This window comes from Pelodiscus sinensis, chromosome 5 (genome assembly GCF_049634645.1).
Source record: "Pelodiscus sinensis isolate JC-2024 chromosome 5, ASM4963464v1, whole genome shotgun sequence".
In the NCBI taxonomy this organism is placed as follows: domain Eukaryota; kingdom Metazoa; phylum Chordata; order Testudines; family Trionychidae; genus Pelodiscus; species Pelodiscus sinensis.
In genome coordinates, this window is record NC_134715.1 from 51,089,842 (window position 1) to 51,114,320 (window position 24,479).

The 24,479-nt window shown below is 42.5% G+C and overlaps 1 protein-coding gene across 9 annotated transcripts in view; it reads right to left on the reverse strand.

Moving 5' to 3' along the window:
* Positions 1-24,479, reverse strand: part of LARP1B (La ribonucleoprotein 1B) — a 115,298-nt gene that overhangs the window by 34,984 nt on the left and 55,835 nt on the right. For all 9 annotated transcript variants that reach the window (XR_012904143.1, XM_075929959.1, XM_075929958.1 and 6 more), the window contains exons 7-9: positions 23,896-24,064; positions 20,430-20,574; positions 4,132-4,306 (exon numbers count right to left, since the gene is read on the reverse strand). Coding sequence is in view for 8 of the 9 variants with exons in the window: in XM_075929959.1 (XP_075786074.1) it covers positions 4,132-4,306; positions 20,430-20,574; positions 23,896-24,064 (489 nt within the window). In the remaining variant the exon portion in view is untranslated. The remainder of the gene's footprint in view (positions 1-4,131; positions 4,307-20,429; positions 20,575-23,895; positions 24,065-24,479) is intronic.

Sequence of the window (24,479 nt, forward strand, 5' to 3'; positions counted from 1 at the left end):
ATCCTTTCAACCAATGTTCATTATGTACAAATGCAATAGTACGTTTTTAATGTCACATGACCACCTCTCTACTAGGAACTTTAATGCAATCCCCAACTGACAGCAAAGACCATCAAACAGCCAAATAACTTTTGGTTTACTAAGAACTTGAACAAGAGTCTAACAGTGGAGAAGTTTTATTCCATTAGCAGTACCTTTAGACAATTAGCCAAACGTCTCCATAAAAGAGAAGAGAACGTTAAGAATCCTTTGGAACCTTGTCGTTCCCCTTTAGAAAACCTATAGTCTTAGCACAGCTAAGAATTAATAAACAAATGGATCACACTTTATCCTCTGCCACACCAGACATTATTTATCAGTGCCTTTCATCCCAGGGTGTTGCCAGATCACTGTTATTCACTGGAAGAGGTTCTATTGCTTGGTTCCGTCTCTTTTGTGCCTCAAGGATAATTCAGTTTAAAAGTGATCTCTGGAAATTGAAGGAGTTAGGGTATAAACTAGAAGATGGTTGAGAAGCCATCTATGAACTGAAGTGAACTATACAAAGGACGTAAGGTGGTCATTATGAGGTCAAGAAGAGTTACTTGCAACATACTGAACCATCTAGCTGACCAGTTAACACTAGTGAAGTTTAATTAATCCTGACTGCCTTACCTCATCAATTATACTGTCAAATGACCACTGTAAACTAAAACTCTTACTCAAATAAAAACCACTTTCTTTTCCTTCAAATTAAGGTAAACATATTGAAAGATGAATGGAGAGTTTGGGAGGAGAATATACATGGCTGGAATGGAGAAATGTTTGCACTGCCAAGACTTCTTTCCTTTAAGGAACTCATCTATAACAATAGAAGTGACAGATTTCTAACTGGAGACAGCTTGGGGAAAGCAAAGAATAGCATATGTAACATACAAAAGGTGGCCTTCAGAACAGCCAAGACAGGTCAGTTGAAATAAACAGGATTTCCTGCATGCCAAAAAGAAGTTATATCAAGGAACTTTGGGAGAGATTCAAACAAGGAGTCTTCATGAAGGAGGTCTTATGCCCAGTCTGACCTTGACTCAATTTTCAAATGGAGGCCAAAATTCACTGCAAAAAAGACAGATTAAGAGGTCATCACTCTCATACCTGAGTCTCAGATCATGAAGAGTGTTCTATACAAACACTAAAAAAATAATGAAAAGATTCAGATCCATCCAAAAAGAAAGAAAAGGATAAATGTTTATTAGCTGCTGAGCTTCAAAGATTGGTAGAAATATGGCTCCTGCTGGTAAGGCAGTTCTAGGATAAAAACAGAGGACGTAGTCTCATGATATGGTCAGATCACTCATTCCATTCCACTTGCATCTTTGGAGGATATTAAATAGAAGCTAGACATTATTAGTTAGACATTGTTAAATCAACAAGTTCAAATAAATTGCATCCAAGACTTCTAAAAATTGCTGGCAGAGAAGCTCACTGGAAAGTTAATGCTGATTTTTACTTAATATTGTAGCACTTAGGAAATTCCTGAAGACAAAATAAAGTTAAGATTGCGCCATTTATAAAAAGCAAATTAAATAAACCGGGTAATTATTGGCCTGTCATGTCAGCCTGACACTGATACCAGCAAAATAAAGGAGTGGATAACTGGGTACTCTTAAAAAATTAAAAGAGGTAATATAATTAATACAAAATAATCTGGGTTTATGGAAAACAGATCGTTTAACTAACTTGATATCTTTTTTATGATATTAAAAGTTGGTTCATACAGGTAATAGTGCTGATATAATACAGAGTTCTGTAAGAGCATTTGACTTGGTACTGCATGACATTTTGATTAAAAAGAATGATGTAAGATTAACATATGTAGAGATCAATTGCAGAAGAACTCTGTACATGTGAATATAGGGGTGGTGAGGTCTGCATTTCCCCCTTCCCCTCTCCCCCCCCCACTACTGATAAGCCAGAAGCAAGCCTCTAGGAACATATGGCATTGTAGCAAGAACAAATTGTAGATAAGGGTGGGAACATAACGATCTTGTTTACCTAAATGTACTGATCATGTAAATAAACTCAAAGGACAAGCAGTACAGCTGAGCCATATTGTAACAAGTGATGGGTAACCCCCAGAAATTTCCAAACTTCCAAACAAGACAGACACACTGTATTTAAAGCAGCACCAGAGCACAGCAATTTGGACCTCACCAATGGGCTTTGGGTACCGGCGCCTCAGAAGCTGAAACAGTCTCCCACTTCATCCAAAACAGGGTTCCCCAGCTAGCAGAAGGGATATAAGAATGCCGCTTTTCCCATCACGTTGTTCTTTTAGTTAAGGGGCACAGCTGATAGCAGTCAGAAAATAAACAGCTTGTGTGTTTGACAGATACCTGTGTAGCTTGTCTTTGTACTTTGAGAACCCAGTGTCGGGCCTGAGATTCACTCTTGCTGGCAACAACATGGCACACATTAAATGGATCAATACTTGCTAAGTGACACTTCAGGACATAAATTTAATGGGGAATGGACATCAAGCAAGTCTATTCACAGTGGAGTCCTGTAATCATTGGTTCTTGGCCTTACCCTAATGATTTTTATCAGTGACCTGGAAGAAAACAAAATCATCTATAACTAAGTTGGCAAACTATACAAAAATTGGAGTTGTATATAATGAAAAGTCTAAGAAACTCATGAAACTTATAGTGATTTGGATTGCCTAAAACTGGATTCAAGCAAACAATGAATTTTAAATTTCAGCTAAATGTGTACATATGGAAAAAAAGCCATGCTCTGAAGTGTCCCTAGTCTGTTTGCCTGAAGCTAGGAAGAGGTGACGGGATGAATCAGTTAATGATTATCTGTTCTGTTTATTCACTCTGAAGCATCTGGGATTGGCTGCTATCAGGAGACACGGTACTGGGCTAGATGGACCACTGTTGCGACACCTAGCATGACCATTCTTATGTTCAAAGCACGTAGGCCATACCTTCAGGATGGGAGAGTACCCTATGAAGAAGTGACTAACAAATATTTTGGGATTATGGTGGATAGTCAGATGAACGTGATCTCCCAATGTGCAGCTGTGGCCAAAAGAGTAAATGTAATCCTGGGATGAACAAACAGGAACCCCAAATAGGAGCACAGAGATTACTTTATCTTTGTTTGACACTGGTCAGACAAAGTGCTGTTAGAATACTGTGTGCAGTTCTGGTGTCCAATTCAAGAAGGATATTGATAAACTGGAGAGGATTCAGAGAAGAACAACCAGAATGAACAAAGGATTAAAAAACAAGTGATAGACTCAATGAGCTCAATCTATCATAAGAAAAAAAGGCTAAATGATGATTTCATTAATGTGTAAGTGCCTACCGGGAGGAGAGGGTACAAATATTTAATAGGCTCCTTCAATCTAGCAGAGAGAAGTAGAACTTTTCAAGCCATTGGATTGTGTAAAAGTTGGAGAAATTTAGACTGGAAATAAGGAGTACATTTTTAACAGCGACAGTAATTAATCACTGGAACAATATGCTAAGAATTCTGGCGGATTCTCCACATCAACATTAGATATTGTTTCTAAAATATATGATCTATGAATTATTTTGGGAAAATTCCATGGCCTGGGCCATACAGGAGGTCAGACTAGATGATCACAATGGTCACTTTTGGCCTAAGAATCTATTAATTATTCTTAAATTAGTTTCATGTTATCATCAGTCATATACTAGAGATGCAGCCCTAGGCGTAGGGATATATTACAGCTGTCTCTGTTGGGAAAATAAATATTTTAATAGATTTAATATTATAAAATATGACAAGCAAAGAAAATCTGTATTAAACCTGAAACTCTGTGATGACTTTTTATATCTTTTCACACACCAAAGAGAAGGTAATCTTACAAAGCACATGCTTCTCTTGGGAAAACATGTTGGATTAAAACACCAAACTATAAACTTTACCACTGTTTCCTGTCTTCTGGGACACTGTAGCTTTCTAACTGCCAGTCTTGCAATTCTCATTCCAACCAGCATAGGAATTTTATACTTAATGTTCCTAGTACCAAATAAAATATTAATGAAAATAAAATGCATTTTTGTTGTACTAGACAACACTTTCGGTCCTAAAATTCTGTGTTTCTATAAAAGCCTTTACCAGTATGTGAGCCAAAAGCTTGGCCTGGTATAAATTCTGGGCAGTTGATGAGCTGAGAGAAGTCAGTCTGTGGCTGATTCCGTGAAGGTGGACCAGGAATTGGCCATTTTTCTGGGTCTATCCTTTTCCTTATCTTCTCATCCACTATTTCCACTTCTGTACTGTCCTTTAGGGCCTGTGAGATAAACATGTTTAATCATTAAAACAAATGTACACATCAACAACATTGCTGAGAACTGGGAAATTCCATTCCAAGTTACATGGAGAGAGCTGACTGGCCACAGCCTTGTTAACATAAGAACAGCCATACTGGATCAGACTAAAGGTCTATTTAGCCCGGTATCTTGTCTTCCGACAGTGGCCAATACTAGGTGCCCCCAGAGGGAATGAACAGAACAGGTAATCATCAAGTGATCCCTGTCACCCATTCCCAGCTTCTGACAAACAAATGCTAGGGGCACCATTCCTGCCTATTCTGGCTAATAGCCATTGATGGACCTATCTTCCATGAATTTATCTAGCTCTTTTTTTAACCCTATTAAAGTCCTGGCCTTCATCATATCCTCTGGCAAGGAGTTCCACAGGTTGATTTTCACAAAGTAGTATTTCCTTTTGTTTTAAACCTACTACCTATTAATTTCATTTGGTGACCCCCTTGTTCTTATGTAATGGGTACAAGTAAATAACTTTTCCTTTTTCACTTTCTCCACACTAGTCATGATTTTATAGACCTCTATTATATGCCACCTTAGTCTCCCTCTTTTCTAAGATGAAAAATCCCAGTCTTTTTAATCTCTCTTCATATGGCAGCCATTCCAACCCCTCGTTGACCACTGAAGTATACTTATAAGGCCTCCAGCTTGCTTATGAGTCAAACTCCCAGTGTGCTTTGGAAACCATGCTAATAGAAGGGGAAATAGCTGGCTGAAAATTACTAGAAAAGATCTGACAGTTTACAAGACCTCTTAAGTAAGTTTATTACTTACAAAGATGCTTTAAGGTTCAAATTTAATACGTTCATCTTTTTTCTATAAACATTTAAATATACTGGAAACCAATGGGTAAAAATAAGATGTTATTTTCTCTTTTCCCATACAGAAAGCAAAACTGTAAACAGGCAGGCTATAAGAATATCACTTCATAAGCCAAATTCAGAACAAAATACAGTGCAAGATAATCATCAATGGCTACAAAAACAGGTGCTCACTGAGGCTCTTTTACATTTCAAAAGGAAGCCCCATGTCCCTGGGCTCTTGTACATTTAAAAAGCAGAATGGCAGCAGAAGTGGCACAAGTGCAGACTGCTTCAGTGCCCACCCATGCAGCTTCCTGCTGTGCCTCTACCTCCCCTGGCTCCCGCAGAGACAGTGCTGGGGGAACCGGCTTTTAAGCTGACCCCCAGCACCGACTCCTGCTCCCTGCTCTTGTTGCCTCTAATAGAGGCAGCAAGGGGTGGAGGAAGCGACTAGTCACTTAGACTACGTCTATACTGCAAGCCTCTTGCAGAAGAGCAAGTGCAAATGGAGCACTCATTTGCACTTTCTTTTCCTTTCCCTTTTGCGCAAGAAGCTTTTGGACAAAAAAGTGCTGTGTAGATAGCACCTTTTTGCGCAAGAGCCCCCTTTTGCGCAAGAGCCGTTCCTCCCTCAAAAAAAATGAGGCTGGGGAGGGGCACAGGGGAGAGAGAGCAGCAAATGGAGGACAGCAGAGCATGGGGGACAGCAGAGCCCAAGTGCACCCTGATGGGGGGGGGCGAAGGCATCTCAGGTGGAGGGGGGGAGGAGGGGCAGCAGAGCCTGAGCTGGGTCCCCTGCAGGCGGCAGTTTTAAAACGCCGAGGTTCAGGAGCAGCTCCTCATTTCCGGTCACTCCTTCCTCTCCCAACAGCAGCAGCTACTGTAAAAGCTGCCGCCTGCACACGTGGAGAAGGAGGCTGCGCAGCAGTGCAGGCCCCGTGGGTCAGGGGCTGTCCTGTGGACTGGATAGGAAGGGGAACAGCCGCAGCGGGAGCTGTCTACAGGCTTTGCAGGGGGTGGGTGAGCAGAATTTTTTCTGTTCTCTCCACGGCACACCTCTGACTGCCTCACAGCATACTGGTGTGCCACGGAACACATTTTAACAAACGCTGTACTAGTGGCATCAAGGCCAGAGCAAATTCACACCAATCTTAAATACACTTGATCCAATTCATATCTGCCATTACTAGTAATGACAACAATGAAAAATAAACTAGAAATTTACGGGGTAAGTTTGGCTACTTTGACTATAGAGGGCGAGGAATGAAATTAATCTCATGTTGGTGTGGCTCTAACAAGCAAAGAGGGAAGAGAGTTTCTGAATGGGAATTAAAAAAAACAAACAAGAAAGGACCAGAGCATGACCATAATATCAATTCATATTAGTTAAAATTGTTATCTAAATGTTTTAGTAATGCCATCAAGTCTGAGCAATGTTAAAACAAGCTCTATTTGGATTTCTTTATCCCAACACCAATTTCAATTATCATAAAAAATTCTCAATTATTGCACTGTTCTATTTTTGCATATTTAAAAAAAATCAAATTCAGAATACATGATTCTACACTCTCTATAGCAAGAAGCATGATCTGAAAAAATGAAGTAACTGCAACTTCAACTTCTCATTTTACACTTACTAAAATCCCTTTCACTATCATTTTCCAATTTCAGTTTTAATTGAATAACTGTTATGTACAAAAGATTTCAAATTGGCTTTTAAAGAACGTTTGAAGCCAGCAAAGTTGGCAGTAAGTTTCCAACTTGATCCTACTTTGCTGCACATACATTTTCAGTGCACCTCTTATGACGCAAGCATATTACAACATAAATGGTTTAACAATACGCACTTGTCATACTTACATACTTAATCAAAACCAACTGTTTTGAAATCTACAAAGACAGTACTCCTCTCAATGAGCACTGTTTACATGTAATATTTCAACTTAAAATCTTACTCAGACCTACCTTCCACCAAAAGAAGAATTGTCATAAAAAAATACAATCAAATATGGCTCAAAATTAGCCCAAATTCTTCCCCTTCCCCGAAAGGAAATAAAAAAGCCAAGTATAGAAAGTTTGAGACACTGTAAACAGAGGATCAGTGAAAGCCGTTTTGCAGCATTAATTACTGCAAATGCTTTGGAGCAACTGCTCTAATAAAAATAGAGGTTACTAATCTCTAACTGCAGTTCTTCAAGGTGGACTCTACACATTCATGCTTTTAGGAAGCACAAACAGTACAGCTCTGATATTGAAGCTTTCCTGTAGCAGTACTACTCTCCAAACACTTCTCTTCACTGTTCTTGAACGTGCTGAGGGAAAGCCTATAAAACCCTATGATCAACTCAAGTATCAGAGGGGTAGCCATGTTAGTCTGAATCTGCAAATGCGGCAAGGAGTCCTGTGGCACCTTATAGACTAACTTTTTTTATGCTCCAACACTTCAGTTAGTCTATAAGGTACCACTGGACTCCTCGCCGCATGATCAACTCAGTTCCTCCCCCTGCTTTCTTAGGTCCAAGATTTTTTTAATCGCTATTCTGAGGAAGAGAGGAAGGTGGGCAGGCAGTATGAATCTGTATAATTCATCTTGAAGAACTCCAGTTACAGGGGAGTAATCACATCTCTTCGAGTGGCCTCTACATATTCCCAGCCTTGACATGTTAGATAGGCAGTACTATCAACTGAAAAAAAAAAAAAAAAAAGTGGTACATAAGTTTGAATAGTGACTATGTACTGCCTCTACTATTCTGTACTATATCAAGAGGAGAACGTGCAGTAAATATGGCTATGTCTAGACTGGCATGTTTTTCCGCAAATGCTTTTAACGGAAACGTTTTCCGTTAAAAGCATTTGCGGAAAAGAGCGTCTAGATTGGCACGCTATAGACAACCACCTAACCTCCTATAGACAACCACTTAACCTCAAGATGATTCCTACCAACAACCACAGGACATACCACACTAATACCAACCCTGGTACTTTCCCTTGCAACAAACCCCGTTGCCAGCTTTGTCCACATATTCATTCTGCTGACACCATTATTGGGCCTAACCAAGTGAGTTATAAGATCAAGAATACATATTCCTGCGCCTCCAGAAATATAATCAATGCTATCATGTGCCGAAAGTGTCCGTCTGCTATGTACATTGGACAAACGTCTCAGATGCTTCGCCAAAGAATCAATGCCCACAAAACAGACATTAGACAGGATCACAAAGAAACAACAGTTGCTTGCCATTTCAACCAGAAAGGACACTGTCTCGGTGACCTAAGCACCTGCATCCTACTTCAGAAGACATTCAAATCTGCACTTGAAAGGGAATCCTCTGAACTGGCATTCATGCTAAAATTCGACACTCTCCGCAGGGGGCTGAACAAAGACCCCAGCTATCTTACCCATTACCAAGATGGCTTCCCCAATTATCACCTCTAATACTATTAACTCTCAGACATTTACCCTTCCCCACCTCTAATATCATTAACTCACAGGCATTCACATTCCTTCTCCCCCCTCCCCCCCCCCCCCCCCCCCCCGCATTCCCCTTCTGTTCTGAAATGTGATTTGTCCTTTTCCTATGTGTTCATTTTTTTAATTGTATCCTTTGGTATATATGGCTGTGACTATTTTCTTCCACTATTTGATCTGAGGAAGTGGGTCTGGCCCACGAAAGCTCATCATCTAATAAACTATCTTGTTAGTCTTTAAAGTGCTACATAGTCCTGTATTTAGATTGGCACGGACGCTTTTCCACAAAAGCACTTTTGCGGAAAAGCGTCCGTGCCAATCTAGACGCGCTTTTGTGCAAAAAAGCCCCAATAACCATTTTCACAATCAGGGCTTTTTTGCGCAAAACAAATCTGAGCTGTCTACACTGGCTCTTTTGTGCAAAAGGACTTTTGCCCGAACGGGAGTAGCATAGTATTTCCGCAAGAAGCACTGATTTCTTACATAAGATCTTCAGTGTTCTTGCAGAAATTCAAGTGGCCAGTGTAGACAGCTGGCAAGTTTTTCTTCAAAAGCCAGTCTAGACACAGCCTATGTGTATAGGGTTTTATGTTGTAACTTTAGATTTTGATACTGGAAATATGCTTAAGCCATGCTTATCCGTAGAGAAATGTGCCCTCAGCCTTGCAAGAGGAGGGGTGGCAGCTAGTTTGTAATTCTCTAACCTATTTGGAGAAGTACTAGGATGGAACTGCTTATTCTGTAAGAAATAAAGCATTCCGGAGACTGTCAAAAGTCTTTAGTTCTTTTTTGGATAGCACGCTACTACTTAATTTAGCATCTCGTTTGTGTAATTTTAGCTCATCTGAATGAGCAAAAAGTTTAGGAAAGCTAGTAGACTAACTGACCAGTTAAAATGGAAGTCAAATACTTCCTTGGGCAGAAATTAGGTAAAGAGCTATCAAATACACATAAGGGATACATCAGCTCAATAGTGCTCTAACATCTTTATAAAGTTGTGAAGAATGAGCTCTTTCCTGTTTGTCCACATTGAACATAGCTGTTGAATTATAAGTGAGTCTTTTGCCTTGTGAGGCATAGACTGATTGCCTTCAACTCTAGTACACTAACATGTAGCAGTTTCTCAAAGTATTTCCAATGACGGTGGGTTATTAGGTCACTGAAATACACTCCCATCCCAGATGGGGCACATCCAACTAACAGTTTGCTGAAGAGAGTGGATGATCTAATGCCACTCCTTTAAGGATGTTGAGTTCATCACGTAAGCAACAGGAGCTCCTCTTCTGGGAAAAAAAACTTATGAAACAATGGTTATTCACCTTGTGTAGTAACTAGAGTTCTTCAAGATGAGTGTCTTGAGGGCATTTTGGTTTAGGCGCCATCCTAGCACCTGGATCAGAGGTTTTTCTAGAAGTCCTGTGTGGGCTACATATGCACAGTGGCGCTGCCGTGTGCCACAGCGGTCGGAAACTCATGTGTGTGGCCCAAACCCTCCAGTTCCTATATCCGAAGCAGAGAGGAGGGTGTAGTGCAGAACCCATAGGGACACTCATCTTGAAGAACTCCAATTACTGCAGAAGGTGAGTAACCTTTGCTTCTTTGAGAGATGACCCTGTGGGTGCTCCACTCTTGGTGGCAAGAGAGCAATTTCCCCTTATGGTAGCAGGAGCTTAGGAATGTGTCGGAAGGCTGAAGAAAGTACTGCCCTGCAAAAGTGAGCATCAACTCTTGAACATATGCGAGGATATACAGGTTAGCAAACATATGCTGTGATGCCCCTTTGGTGGCTTTGCTAATTTCTACTAGAGGGATAAGTGGTATAGGGGAAAAGCATAATGCACAGGGGCTATCCATTGGATCAGAAAAGCAATGCTGCAGCTTTTTGTGGTTCAAGTTTTTCATGCGGTGTTGCAGATACAGAGCACTCTCGGGCTTCTGTAGGCACTGAGGAAGCGCACACCAGTCCTGTTAGCACGGAGGCTCTCCCTGTTGCTCTGGTATCAGAGATCCCCGAAGTACCCTGTCTCTCTCCCCTGCTGGTTCTTGGGGAGAAGGAAAAGGGGAGAGCATGATGGTGAGGCTCTTTTTTGAATTTTTGCCAAGGAGCGGGGAAGCGGCTCTCTTTTGTGGTGGGTCTTCCCATAGTCTAGAGGCATTCTGTACCTCAGCAGGCTGCAAAGCCTTATCAAATACCATCCTGAGGCGGAGCTCTCTATCTTTTCTGGCTCTCACTGTGAGGGAGGAACAATGGTCACATTTTTGCGGTGTATGGGTTTCCCCCAACCACCGTATGCATAGTGAATGCCCATCCAATACTGGCATAGGCTCTCGGCACTCCTCACATTTTTTGAAAGCCTGACACAGCTAGCTAGCAAGCAAGCAAGCATTTTTTTTTTTCTTTCGCCAGGTTCTCACTGCCCCTGAACAGCAAAGCTGCGTTCAAATCCCCTGATGGGAATTTTTTTTTTGTACATTAGCAAGGGAAATTTTATAAACTATTTATACAATTATTAAAGCTACCTATCTAAGTGGTAACTGAAGTGAGGTAACAGGCTGAGAGGAGATGTTAACGCTCTGTCCACTAACAAGGGAGGTTAAAGAGGAACTGAGGGAGTAGAGTTGAGCCGTGTGAGTAACACTTGGGTGGAGCATTGTGAGATGCCTCCTGTGCAGGCATGGCACAACAGGGGAAACTGCTTTGCAAGGCTCCCATCTGTGGCTCCGGGTGACCCATCACCAACAGTGGAGCACCCATGGGGACATCACTCGAAGAAGAACTAGGAATGCTGCAATGTCTCCCACATGGAAAGAAGTGATGGCAATATGAAAGGATGCCTTCATGGAGAGATATAATAATGGGCATGAGGTGAATGGTACAAAAGGTGATGTTGTGAGGGTACGTAAAATAAGGTTTAAGTCTCATGGAATAACCGCAAGTGGTCTTATGGTCAGGGTCAAGAATTTGGAGTCCCTTTAGAAATAGTTTTGTGGTTGGATGGGCAAAGATGGAGACATTATTGAACTTATGATGAAATGCCATGATTGCTGCCAAGTGTACTCTGATCGAGCTAAAGGAGAGGGTTGCTTGCTTGAGGTTCAGAAAGTAGTCCAGTATGAGTAAGAGAGGTGCTGTTAATGGGTCAACCTGCCTCGACATGCTCCATAAAACAAACCGTTTCATTTGTAGGTGTAGGAAGAATGGATGGAAGGTTTCCTACTGTGGAGAAGTATTTGCTGGACTTGATCTGAGCATTCTAGCTCTTTACGTGAAAGCCACGGAGAAGCCAGGCTGTGAGTGAAGCATTGGTAAGTCAGGGTAGGGTTGCTGTCCCTGTCTCAGAGTGATCAGATCATGTTGCAAGGGAAGGAAAACTGTGGTTCTCCTCAGAAAGGACTACCATGGATGGGCCAAGAGGGAGCGATTAGAATCACCCTTGTTTTGGTTTGCCCTGAACTTTTGCATGGCCCTGGAGAAAAGGGAGGTTGGGGGGAAAGCATAACAGAGTCTCAATTCCAAAATTCCAGAATTGTATGGCTTTGGTGCCCAGTGATTGGGTGTGACAGACCTCCTCCCATGCTTTATGAAATGGACTTATGGATACCAATATGCATAACTCAAAAATCCTTGGACAAAATATCTCATGCACCTATTGATTTTAAGTCTCAGTCTCCTGGATCTGTACATATTATTTTGGTGTATGTAAAGTTAAAAATATGGTATACAGAATGCGTTATTGTTTTAAATGTGCAAATGAAAACCATCAAGGGTGCTTCCTTCAATGTCTAGGTGATCACCTGTAAACAGCTTCTTTTGAGTCTAAGTAATGGTTGGTCTTAGGAAGTCATGTGACCACCCCAACTGGTATGGTCTGACCAGATAATTTTCCATAGAAGGTGGGAGAGAACACTCCAAGTTCCCACCCAAAGTGTAATCTACAAAATAGTGGGAAGCGATCTGTCCCTCTGTCTTAAGCTGGCATGTCATTCCCAGGAGAATGAAACAGACTCCAGGGAAAAAAGATCTTCCCAGGCTTGGAGGTTTAGCTGAAATAGGAATAGTTGTAGGGCAAGTCTGTAATAAGCTTGAGTGTGTGAGAGAACTAGCTACGCATTTTTTGTTATTTTAAATTTGGACTCTGCTCTGCTTGTTTTCAGTTGCAACCACTTAAATCCTACTGTTTGTACTTAATAAAATCACTTATTTACTATCAAGCCCAGTGTAAATAATTACCACCTGTGGGAAGCAATCAGTGTACATGTACATCCTCCTTTCACTGTTAAAGGAGGCTCACATGAATAATTTATTGGGGGTTCTGTTCCCATCTGGGGAGTGGTTTCCCTGGAAGCTGGGCCCAAAACTGCATTCTCCTTAGACTTGAAGAGGTTCAGTATCTACATTTGCTTTTTTTGGGGGGGAGGGGGGGGAAGTGATCTCAGCCATGTGCCTTAGCTGGGGGAGACCAGAAGATCTGGCTCAGCAGGGCAGGGTGAAGAAAAGTCCCCGAGAGCAAAGAGGTGAGGGCCAGTGGCTTTGTCAGCACTCCAGGAAGCACCCTCAAGGAGTATTCTCTGACCACAGCCCATCACATTGGGATCTAGCTCCCCCCAGCCTGTTTATATAGAATAGTGGTCTCCCACCTTTACACACCCATGATCGCTTTTTAAATGACAGAACAAGCCAAGATCTACTGCCCCATCCTTCCCCTAATGCCCCACCCCTTCCTTAAAGCCCTGCCCCTTCTTTTTAGCCCCACCCCACCTTCTCTATTCTCCTCCTCTCCATCACTTGCTATCCCCAACCCTTATACTGCTGCTTCCCTCCCACCCTCCCCAATTCTTCTTTAGGAAGAGTCTGGACTGTCTAGACCAGACCAAATGTCAGAAAACCCCCTTTCTTTTGGAAGCCCCCTTATTCCTTGTGGGAAGAACAATACAGGGGTTACCGAAAGAGCATGTTTGCTCTTCCACTAAAAGAAGCGGAAGAACAAATGCATCCCTGGATGCAGAAGAGTTTCTCTGGGATATCTCTAGAATCCTGAAAAACTCCTGCAGTCTACCTGTACCCTCGCTGGGTTGAGACACAATGAGTAGGCTCTGGGGTAGGAATGAGGGATTTGGGTGTAAGAAGGGGTGAGAGGTGCAAGTTCTGGAAGGAAATCTTGATGCAGGAAGAGGTGGAGAAAGGGATGCTGGCTCAGGGAGGGGGCTCCAGGCCGGGCAGTGTTGGGGTCAGATAGAGGGTTGGGGACTAAGCAAGCCACAAGCTTGTGGATGTGAAGCTGCAGGAATTTGGGTTGAGGTATGTGAGGGGCTCAGGGCAAGAGGTTCCAGTGTATGATAGGCTCAGATCTAGGATCTGGGGAAAAGTGGGGGTTCAGGAGTGTTATGATACTGTGGCCAGATGGGGGTTTGGCCCCAACTGGGGGTTTGTTGGCCAGGCTTCATTTTTAAGTAAAATACTATATCAAACACAAAAAGTTTCTGCATTGTCTTTATTTATGAGAAGAGTGGGGAACCTGTTTTCAGTCAGGATCACTGACCCACAGAAGAATCAGTTGGGGCCTGTGGTGTAGTGGGGGTGCTGTCTGCTCTGTGACCCGGGGTCCCCCTGCGCTGTGATGGTAGAGTCTCACTGACTCTCCCAAATGTGTATTAACCCAGACACCCAGGCTCAGCCTCCCAGGGAGAGACAAAGGAAGAAGGGCGGAGACCAGCACCTAGCTGGGGGGCAGGGCTGGAAAAGAGTTTTAATTTCTGTCTGGTGTCATGGAGGAAGCAGCCTAAGCAATGGGCTGGGGTTTAGGGGCCCAGTCTCCCCTATCTCAAGGGGGGCTGAAGCATCCTAGGCCTGCCCTGTAACCAGATTGCATCTATGCTGTGCTGTATCCTGGAGAAGCAATAAACTCCCTCTATTCTACCGGCTGGTGGAGTCTAGTCGTGCCACTACGGGGGTGCAGGAGTCGGAGGAACTTTGACACACCACCACAGGGCCACACAAGTGAGATGCAAAAAAAAACAAAAAACAAAAAAACACACCACCTCCTCCAAACCCCCGCAAGCCTCACTAATGTGGACCCAACTGTGCTGGTGGGAGCAGGGGACATGGTACTGGGGAAGGGTGCTAGTGGGTGCTGGGGCAGGGTGCCAGTGGGGACACGGTTCTATGACTGGGAACAGGCCAGAGGGAACAGGGTGCCGGGGGGAGGGGGAAGAGGAGGGGATAGGGTTCTGCAGCAGGAGACAGGGTGCCAGTGGGGGGCAGGAGACAGGGTGCTGGGGGAGAAGGAGAGAACACAGGGTTCTGCAGCAGGGGACAGGGTGCCAGTGGGGATAGAGTCCCCTGTACCCGCCTCCTCCCAGGACTCCCCTGCCCTGCAGAGGATGGAAGCCCTGTCGAACGCCTCCTGCGGAGGCTGCGCATCCCTCCCACGGAGCAGGGAAGCCCCCGTCCCCTCTGGTCCCGACTCTCCCCTCCTGCGGAGCAGGGAAGCCTGTGCATGTGCCCCCTTCGGGGCCAACTCCCCCCACTCCCGCAGATCAAGGAAGTCCCAGCACGCGCGTCTGGGGACTGCCTCAGTGAGCTCCCAGCATGCCACAGACCTGGGGGAAGGAAGCAGCCAGCGCATTTCCAGAACCCCCGAAAGTGGCGCACAGTTCAGGACTTCCGTCCACTCAGTGGAAAGCCGCCACTACCTCCATTGTCACTGGATGTAGGTAGTTGGGCCTCTTGGGGGTGGGGAGAAATGCAGGGCCCAGAACGTCTCGCTATCAACTGGTTGAGGTCTTGCGATTGACCAGTCAAGCGCGATCGATGGATTGGTGACCACAGATATAGAACATGCAGGTGATAGCTGTCATCACATGCACCTGCTGGTTGCAGAGGAGGGGAGAAAAAGAGGTGGCAAGCACTGTGAACAGCAGAGTTCCAGGAGACTGATGTGTAAAATCGCCTCTTGTGCTAAGTATAGGCCATGATCTGTGTGGCTTTGAAAGTATGCTCCTCATCCTATCCAGGAGACATTGGTCATTAGTACCTGTGAGTGGTTCTGTAGTGTAAACAACCTCTATTTTACTTTTGGGTTAAAAAGTAGCAGGAGTAGAACCCTTTGCCTTTTTGTTGCTGGGGAACAGGCTCCACCTCTCCTACCTGTAGAAAATGTTCCACCTCTTGATGTAGTTACATTTCATGGGAGGAGGTCCCTGAAAAGGGACAGGGTAGGGGGGAAGAGAGAAGAAAGATAGTTTATCCAGAGAGGCTAACATCTAAAAGCCATCTATCTGATGTTTGAAAGCCCATTGATTGTAATATGGGCATACGTGGTGTGTGAACATCAGGATGATCATGCATGGCTTAACAGGAGGGAGGTGTTTGAGACCCTCAACCAAACCTCCACATTTGCTTATTTAAGAGGGAGGTGTGAGGTGCCGATCCAGATGGTTGGCATCGTCATTGTGGTCTCTGACAGTCTGGTTGCTCAAAAGATCTCTGTTGCATGTAATTATGATATGGGGACCATTGGTAAGGCTAATGATACTGCCTTCTGGTTGCCAGGATGTGTATTCCAAGGAGTGTGGAATGCAAATCCTTCATTGTGTGCAGCACTTTGTTGGACTTGCTTGCAAACAGTTTTTCATCATCAAACAGTATATCTTCAATGGTAGACAATCTCTCTTGGGAATGTAGAGGGCTCTCTACATTACAAGCATGGTTGCAGTGGATCTTGCCATGGTTTTAGCAGCGTCAAGTGCTGCCAGTAATGCTGTGCCAGCAATAGTCTGACCCTCTGAGACTACAGCTTTGAACTCTGGTCTTTTGGCCTCAGGAATGTTATCAGTAAAATCCAGGAGCTTGGAATAGTTCCTGTGGTCATATCTGTCCAGTAGAGCAAAATAATGTGAAATCCCGAACTGTAGGATAGAGGAGGCACAGACTTTACAACCAAAAAGATTTAATCATTTGTTATCCCTGTCAACAGAGGTTGATTAGAAGCTTTGTCTGCCGCACTGATGTGCCACCTCTACTACAAGGGAATTTGGAGCTGGGTAAGCAAATAAAAATGTGGGGCCACTGGACGGTATGTAGTACTTATTGGCCCTTTTACAAGTAGGAGGTATGGAAGCTGGGGTCTGCCATACTGTCCTGATAAGGTCCAGCATAGAGGTGTTGAAAGGCAATGATATGGAAGAAGATAAAGCTTGCAAGATGTCCCTAACTTGATGCTGGTTTTCAGACTCCTCTTCTAAGGCTAGTTTAAGCTCTGTTGCCACCCTTTTGAAGAGGTCTGGGAAGTGAGAGAAGTCATGAGCTGTTGTTGACCGTGAAAACATTACGGCCTCATCTGGCGAAGAGGAGTTGGTTGGTGGAGAGGTGTCCGGGGATGGGATCTGTGTGAGCTGAGTGTTCTCTTCTTGGTAAATAGCAGGCTGAGCAAGAGAGGTGGTACACACTCTGTAAGGGCTATTATGTCTGCACAGGCTACCATGTCTGCCATAGTGCCTCTTGTAGGATCCCCATGAGCTCCATTATGGTCAATATGCAGGATACAGAATGGAGGGAGGCATTCAAGGATGACCATACCATCATGGCATATCACTGTGTAAGGGTCACAAGAAGTGGATCTTGCCTATGGGGATTGATGTCTGGTAGGGGAGATGTGGTGAGAAGAAAAGACAGCCTCAACCTTAATATCCTCATCACTTGAAAAGTGTGACAGTGCCAGAGAAATATAATGCAGTGCCAATGGTCTAGGAGCGATGTCGTATTGAAGAGTGGAGATTGCGGAATCTACGCAACTGTAAGATCAGAAGGACACAAACAGTGGCAGTGCTGATGGTAACCGTGCTGATGAATTTAGGATCATGAGTTGTAGCAGTGTTGAGTACGGTGCCAGTATCCTCGGTACCATTGTAGTCAAGGTCCGTTTGGTAACAAGGTCATAATTGGCACCATTATTTGGACCAGAGCAGTTGGTACCATTGTTCTGGATGGCGCTGTCAGTGCCAACTTTAAGGCAGGCTGTTTGGAGCTTTTAGGCTTGGTACTGACATGGTGGGCGCCAGTTGTAGCCACCCTGTGGCAGATGCCAGAGATGCTGGAAGTGTCGTAAGCACTAAGGCAAGATGCTCTATGTGCCAATGCTGTAGATCTTGTGAGTGACCATTTCTTACCATTAGGGTCCCCATGTGGCATTGAAGAATTCCTTTTCTTTGAGGAGGTTTTTTAATTTGGTGAGGTAGGAGGTGAAGGAGCCGTAGTAGGCTGCTTGCCAGGGTCTAAGGCTAAGAAGAATTTTTTTTTTAACTAACAAATAATTAACAGCTTACTAAAACCCTATAACTTGGATAAGGGTTTTGTCCATGAAAGCTTATGATACTGTACATATAATTTTGTTAAGTTTCTAAGGTGCTACAGGACTACTCATTTTTAAGGTTACAGATTAACATGGCTACCGCTCAGACTTTATAACCATAATAACTGCAATAATAAATGAAGACTCTTAGTTCTTTCAGAGGACTATGGAGCTCCGTCTCAGGCTGTGGCTGGTTGAAAAGGAAATGGAGGGTTCAGGCTGCAAACGTTGAGTTCCAAAAATCATGGCGTGAAGAAGTTGCACTGCGCATGCATGGCCCACTCAGGACTGCTAGAAAAATTTCTGATCCTGGTGCCAGGATGCACCCAGACCAAGAGTGGAACATCCACAGGGACCTCTCTCAAAGGAATACTTTTCCCGTGTAGGAATTCTATTACTACTAGTAGATATACAACTAGTAGTAGCAATAGAATTCCTTCCAAAGGAAAGATCCTTGACTTAGTCTACCATTATCAGACTTCGGTGGAACCCCAACCCAACAGTAATATTGTTGTATATCCAGCTTGTTCTATTCTCAGTCCAGAGGCATTGAAGCAGACATTCAGAATGGTAGCACTAGTTACACAGAATATGACAAACTTTTTAGGGATTTATCCTGATTAGCCATTTTAGGCTTTCGTCTAAGACCTAAGGATGTTATGGAACCCAACCCAGAGAAAAGAGAATCAACTGGAACAGTGATTGGACCAACCTATTGACAGGGGCTGGCATTACATACTACAAATTCCTCCCAAAACCAGGAGTACTAGATTCAAAAGGGTGCTCATAACAAGAATGGCTCTGCTCAGACTGACACCTAAACCATTCTGCCACATTAGGAATGATGATCCTTTGGTACTAAGGACTTTGACACCCTTCTTCCTGGATCAAAAGATAGTATCTTTAATAGAAACTCGGGATATTGCCTCTTTGTTCCCAAAAGCATGGGGGGCAATGCAGGTCTCTCTTTAATCATGGAAACAATCACCCATACTAAACTGAGGACTCTATCTATAGGGCCTCCAGTAACAGGAGGGCTTGGAGCAGATTTTAAACACTTCTTATGGGCTCTTGGAGTAGAAATCCTGCATACTATACATTGGAAAGGAAAATGTCCCTCAGATAGCATGAGATACCTCTTAAGAATGAGGAGGAAAAGAAAAATAGGTAAAGAGGCACCTCTTTCATGCCTCCAAATATGGAAAAAACCCCAAGGGTGCAGGAATTATAAGTATTCTGACAACTGTAAAACAAAAACCAAATTTCAGTAAAACAAAACACAGTTAAACTACTCTTAAAACTAGCTAACAGCACTGAGTTGCTAGAGAAGGTAGAACTGGAAATGTTCCAGTCTGTTTGCAACTGTGGTTAAAAGAAAGAGATAGCTGGAGTGCCACCGTTGGACCTTCAAAATACAGAAGAGTGGGGCAGAAATGGGAGCAAGAGTGCTCCGGTGGGTATGGCAATCTATCATTCCACCAACACAACTGCACTGCTAGCACATTCCAAGTGGGAACATGTAGTGGTCACTCAAAGAATTAAAAGCTCCATTTGTGGTCTACTTACTGGATCCTTGTCAGGGTAACCAAATTCTTGTTAGCATGGAGTGACAAACACCTAGTATCTGGAGAACTAACTGATTGGAGGTCTACTAGACTGGACATGGGTGGGGAGGAGAGCACATACCAATAAGGATTAGTATGAGTGAGCAGTGCAGTGCATGAGAGTCCATGCTCTCTCATGCTACTGCAATTTCTACTAGGGTGCTTTTCCTGGCTTAGGGCTTCATTTTTTGGATCAATCTCTGACAGCAGATATCTGATAAATCTGAAGCTCACCACACAACCCCACCAGCTGTTGCGAGAAGCATCATTCTGGTCTTCTCCCTCTAGAATGCTTCCTGGATGCTGAAGGGGAGGCATGAAAAGGAAGGGCTCTTCAGTCCTCTAACCTTCTCCCAGATTCTTGGCTGCTGCAAGAAGGGGAGAGGAAAGTTTCTACTACTCTTCACTGCCTCCAGTCTGTTTTTTGAAATTTTCCCCATTTTGTGAATAACTATTTGTCTACCTGCTGCTATGAAGCTTTACCAACAGCAATGTGAAACAGACATGACTGACAGTTTCACTACTGCCCACAGATTTCTGAAAAACAACAGTGAGGCTCTTCTGTTAATTTTACTTTGCCACTTCTTGGCAATGTTATGAGCAGTAGCAATGCCATTTGCTAGCAGACAGCACCGTATCAGTTTATACTGTTCACAGCTGGAGGGTTCTAGCTACAGCTTTACTAGGCTGCCAACTTTAAAAAAATGTATATACTGAAGAAACAGAAGGTTTAGGCCATCCGCGCTCACTAAGAATACTTACACCCAGCCACTTGCAAATAAGTGAATGGATTTTTCAATATTTGACTAATACATTTTCAACTATGCAACATTTGTGTACATGCATCTAAGTAATTTTACCTCTAAAATTAGGTTAACATTTGTGGTCAGAGCTTGCACACGATGGAAGCTGGCAATCAATGAAACAGGCAAGAATCCTTGTTGGTCCATCTTTCTCCTTAGAAAGAAGTCTCTTTCCAAATTTTCTATGCTGAAATAATACTCACTGGAGAGAGAGAGAAACATGAAAATGTGAGCCTAGGGTTGGGTACAGTTTATTTTTAATCCAAGTTTATCCTTGTCAAAATCTTTTATTACAAAATTTGGTTTATTTTATTATCAACAAGATTGATGTTTATTATTGTATGTTTGTTACTTATGGACTATCAATTATAAAACCAGCCTATATAATCAAGTAAGCAAAATGGAACAATAATTTAAGGATAATCAGTGTAGTACATTCAGAGGTATAATGGTGGCCTCGTACAGCCAATCATCATTAACGAAAGGCAAAAGTTAAAAAGAAAAGTGATATTCCTTTCTGGATCACTTTTTCCTTCTTACATGGAGCATTCATGTGGATGATTCCCCTTATAGTTGCATTAATGTACCTCCATCCTAATCTCTATCTTTTTCTCCTACTCAGGTACCCAGCAGATCAGAAAGTTTAAGTGCCCTATCCTAGAGTTAAGGCATAAGCACAGATATGCAGTTCTAAATCTTCATGAAAAATCAGATGAGAAAGAAGCAGAAAAACATGCTCTACAGTGTTTAATATCCTGAGGAATAGTGCCTGAATGCTCCAAAAGGTACTTGGCAAAAATGAAGTTCTTAAAAAATAAAATGGGGGTGAGACGTTGGTGGGTGATGGAAGTGGAAGAAGAGAGAAAGAGGTGCAGTAGGCTCTAAGTACTTCAGGTCAGGGGAGGGACAGGGTGAAGGAAACCTAGAAAAGAGTCCCTAGGGTGATTAAATTGCTTTATGAAATGATTCCAAGATGTCATGCTCTATCAGATCAAATGAGCATGTAAAGAAATGAAGACAGTATAACTGAGAGCCACTATAGAAAGATATAAACTTGAAGATATCCTATGAAGCGGTATGGGAAACTTAAACTGGCTACAGATACCAAAAAGCTGGGATACCTTAAACAGATCCTACATGAGACTGTAGAGTGGAAGATACTTTGTATGAATGTGGTCCTTTAGGAACTGGATACTTTAAAGAAAAAGAGATGAGAGTAGAATGCTGAGAGGATCTGAATATTAAGAATATAAGGCATTAATGTAGATGCAAGGAATTTTGGTTTCTGGAGAGAATCATGAAGTTGGACCGGAGAGAAGGCAACAAGAAGAGGTACTGAAATGTTACACTAACTGAGCTCTAAAGGAAAAAACAATTTTTTCTTTCTTCATAGCCTCCAGTACCAAAGAAGTTTGAAGTGCTAGCACTCTATGGGCTCATCTAGACTACACAGAAGCACAGAAAGAGGATATGAAAATCCACAGGAATTTGCATATCTTCTTCTGATCTCGCTTTCGAAAGTGAACGCAGTTTGGACGCAGCTTTTTCAGCAACCCCCCCCCTTTCGAACTGCGTAAGCCTCATTTTTTGAGGTTTTGACACTCTTTTGGCACTTTAGCATAGTCTAGATGAGCCCTAAATGAAAGATTTAAATCCAGCAGAGAATAGATATAAAACTTAGAACTGGAAGAGATGCAAGACACTTCTTAAGTCTGAATCAGCACAGAAGAGTCTATATAAGGCTCGGTTTGCTTTAAAAGCAGAATTTTTTCAGCATGCTTTAAGCAAAGTAAATGTTTATCAAACAGGCCCCTCTGCACAAATGAATAGAATGCAACCTTTACTACCTCCAAATTATATTTTACATACTATTCTGAAATCCTAAAGTGCTTTTTCACCTCAGAAAGACACAAAAACAGAAACCCACTAACACTGTTAATTAAAATTTCACCTTTACATATATAAGGTAAAGATAAAAACCTGAGATTTGTTTGACCTAATCTCCTAAAATCCAAAACAGGAATAAATAAAGGAAACTCAAGTTGACTCAGTCAAGTTGGTTCCTGTTACATGTATAAATCACTCTTGACATTTTTCTTTATTGTAAATCAAAAATTCTCTGCCCTCAGATGTAGAATTTTTTTATATTAACAAGGCTAACAGATAAAAAAACATTCATAAACAAGGATACAACATTACATGTCCAAAATATTCTTACTTCTTTAGACTTTAAAGAACTCCTCACTAGAAAGCTAGTACAAGCTTCTTTTGCATGAAGTTCACTCTTCGCATTCTAGCTTTCATAATTTATAATTAGAAAAATATCAGAAGCAGAATGTTAAATGCTTCCATTTAGATGCTATTTAATAAATGAGGAAGAAAGGTAGCTTTCCATCCCTTTGTTCAAATGCAATGAGAACGGAAAAGATTATGGAACCTCACAGATTCCCAGAACTTCGCCTTCCTCTGTAGCACGGGGCACGGATCACTTGCTGGAGGATTCTCAGCATCTTGGGGTTCTTAAACCATTTGAGGATGTCAATATCTGAGATATAGGTGAGAGGATTATTCCAGGAGTGGGTGAGTGAGATTCTGTGGCCTGCATTGTGCAGGGGGTCAGACTAGATGATCATAATGGTCCCTTCTAACCTTAAAGTCTATGAGTCTAACTTTTTGAAATGGGGGGGGGGGGGGGGATGAAAAAAGTTATAGTCTAAGACTGTTTAATACTATCTCTCATGAAAGGTAAATTCCAAAGGCAATGATTCTTAGGTATTTCCAACAAGCCAGATGACCAATGTCTCTGGTTAACCAGCAATCTTAAGCCTTTAACTGACATCTGTCAATATCTTTTTGACAAAAGAAAATATATATAACATCAGAAATCAGATGTGACCAATGTGTCTGACATTTTGCTGAACATTAGAGGAGGACATCAACATGTCCTGCCTTAGAAGATCTGGATTCTACACTGCATGCCCAGAAATTTGACCAACAGTGGAGTGTCTGTGCTCCTCCCTCATTTGTCTGAGGACAGTGGAGGCCCATTATCCTGACAAGGATCTACAGGTCAGGTCTCAGAAGGGCCTAGCAAGAGTTAGAAGAAGACTGCAATATAGATTTGAAGTTGATAGCCGTATGTCAGATACTTTCTGCCCTTACACAAAGGAGAAGCAGACATGCATCCATACATCAAAACCAACTAAAGGAGAATATGCACCATAAATAATTAAGATACAGAGATTCAAGGAAGATTACAATGCCAGAAGACTGAAGATCTTCCTCAAAGTTCCCACTTCTCCGATATTCACTTTTTTTTCCCCACACCATTACTAAGCAAAATTAAGCAGATATTTACTAGTAATGAATAAGACTCAAATGATTGATAGCCAGTATCTTCAGCATTACTTCAATGGTATACTGAAGATTGAGAGGCCAAACATTCTTTGAAATGAATTATATTACCTTAAGCAGATGTCTGAATTGTGTCTAAAAATATTCATACATTAAGCAGTTTGCTTACATTTGACGTTTAATGTATTCTTTAAGCAGAGTTTCATCCACAGAATACATTTGCACTCCTGTTCCATCATCATAGTAGTACATCATACTCGTATTAAGTTCTGGTTGAAAAGGCTGATTGGTCCTTTCACCATATAGTTCTTGGTAACCATATGAATACTCATAATTAACTTCAAAAAGAATGGAGAGAGGAATAAAGGGAAGAAAGAGTTTAAGATACAGAGAAAAATCCAATACAAAAATATAAGGTATATACACAAATTGCATTATTCATGCAACAGGCATTCAGTATCAGTTCTCGATAAAAAAGTTTAAGTGATATATTACAGGATGAAAATCTCAACAGGGATTCTCTGGTCTGGCAACATCTGTGGTCTGGCAGGACTGCGGATGTTCCAGGACCAGTAAGTCTTGTGGAGAGCTAGCACTGGGAGCTCTGCAGGTTGGCAGGTCAGCGGGAAACTGATGAACACCAGCACGCATGGCTTCCTGGACAGCGGGAGTTCCATACGCAATAGTAGGGCAGTGGGAGCAGGGTGTGCAGAGGCTGCCCAGCATAACAGGAGCCAGGCACTATAGCGAGAC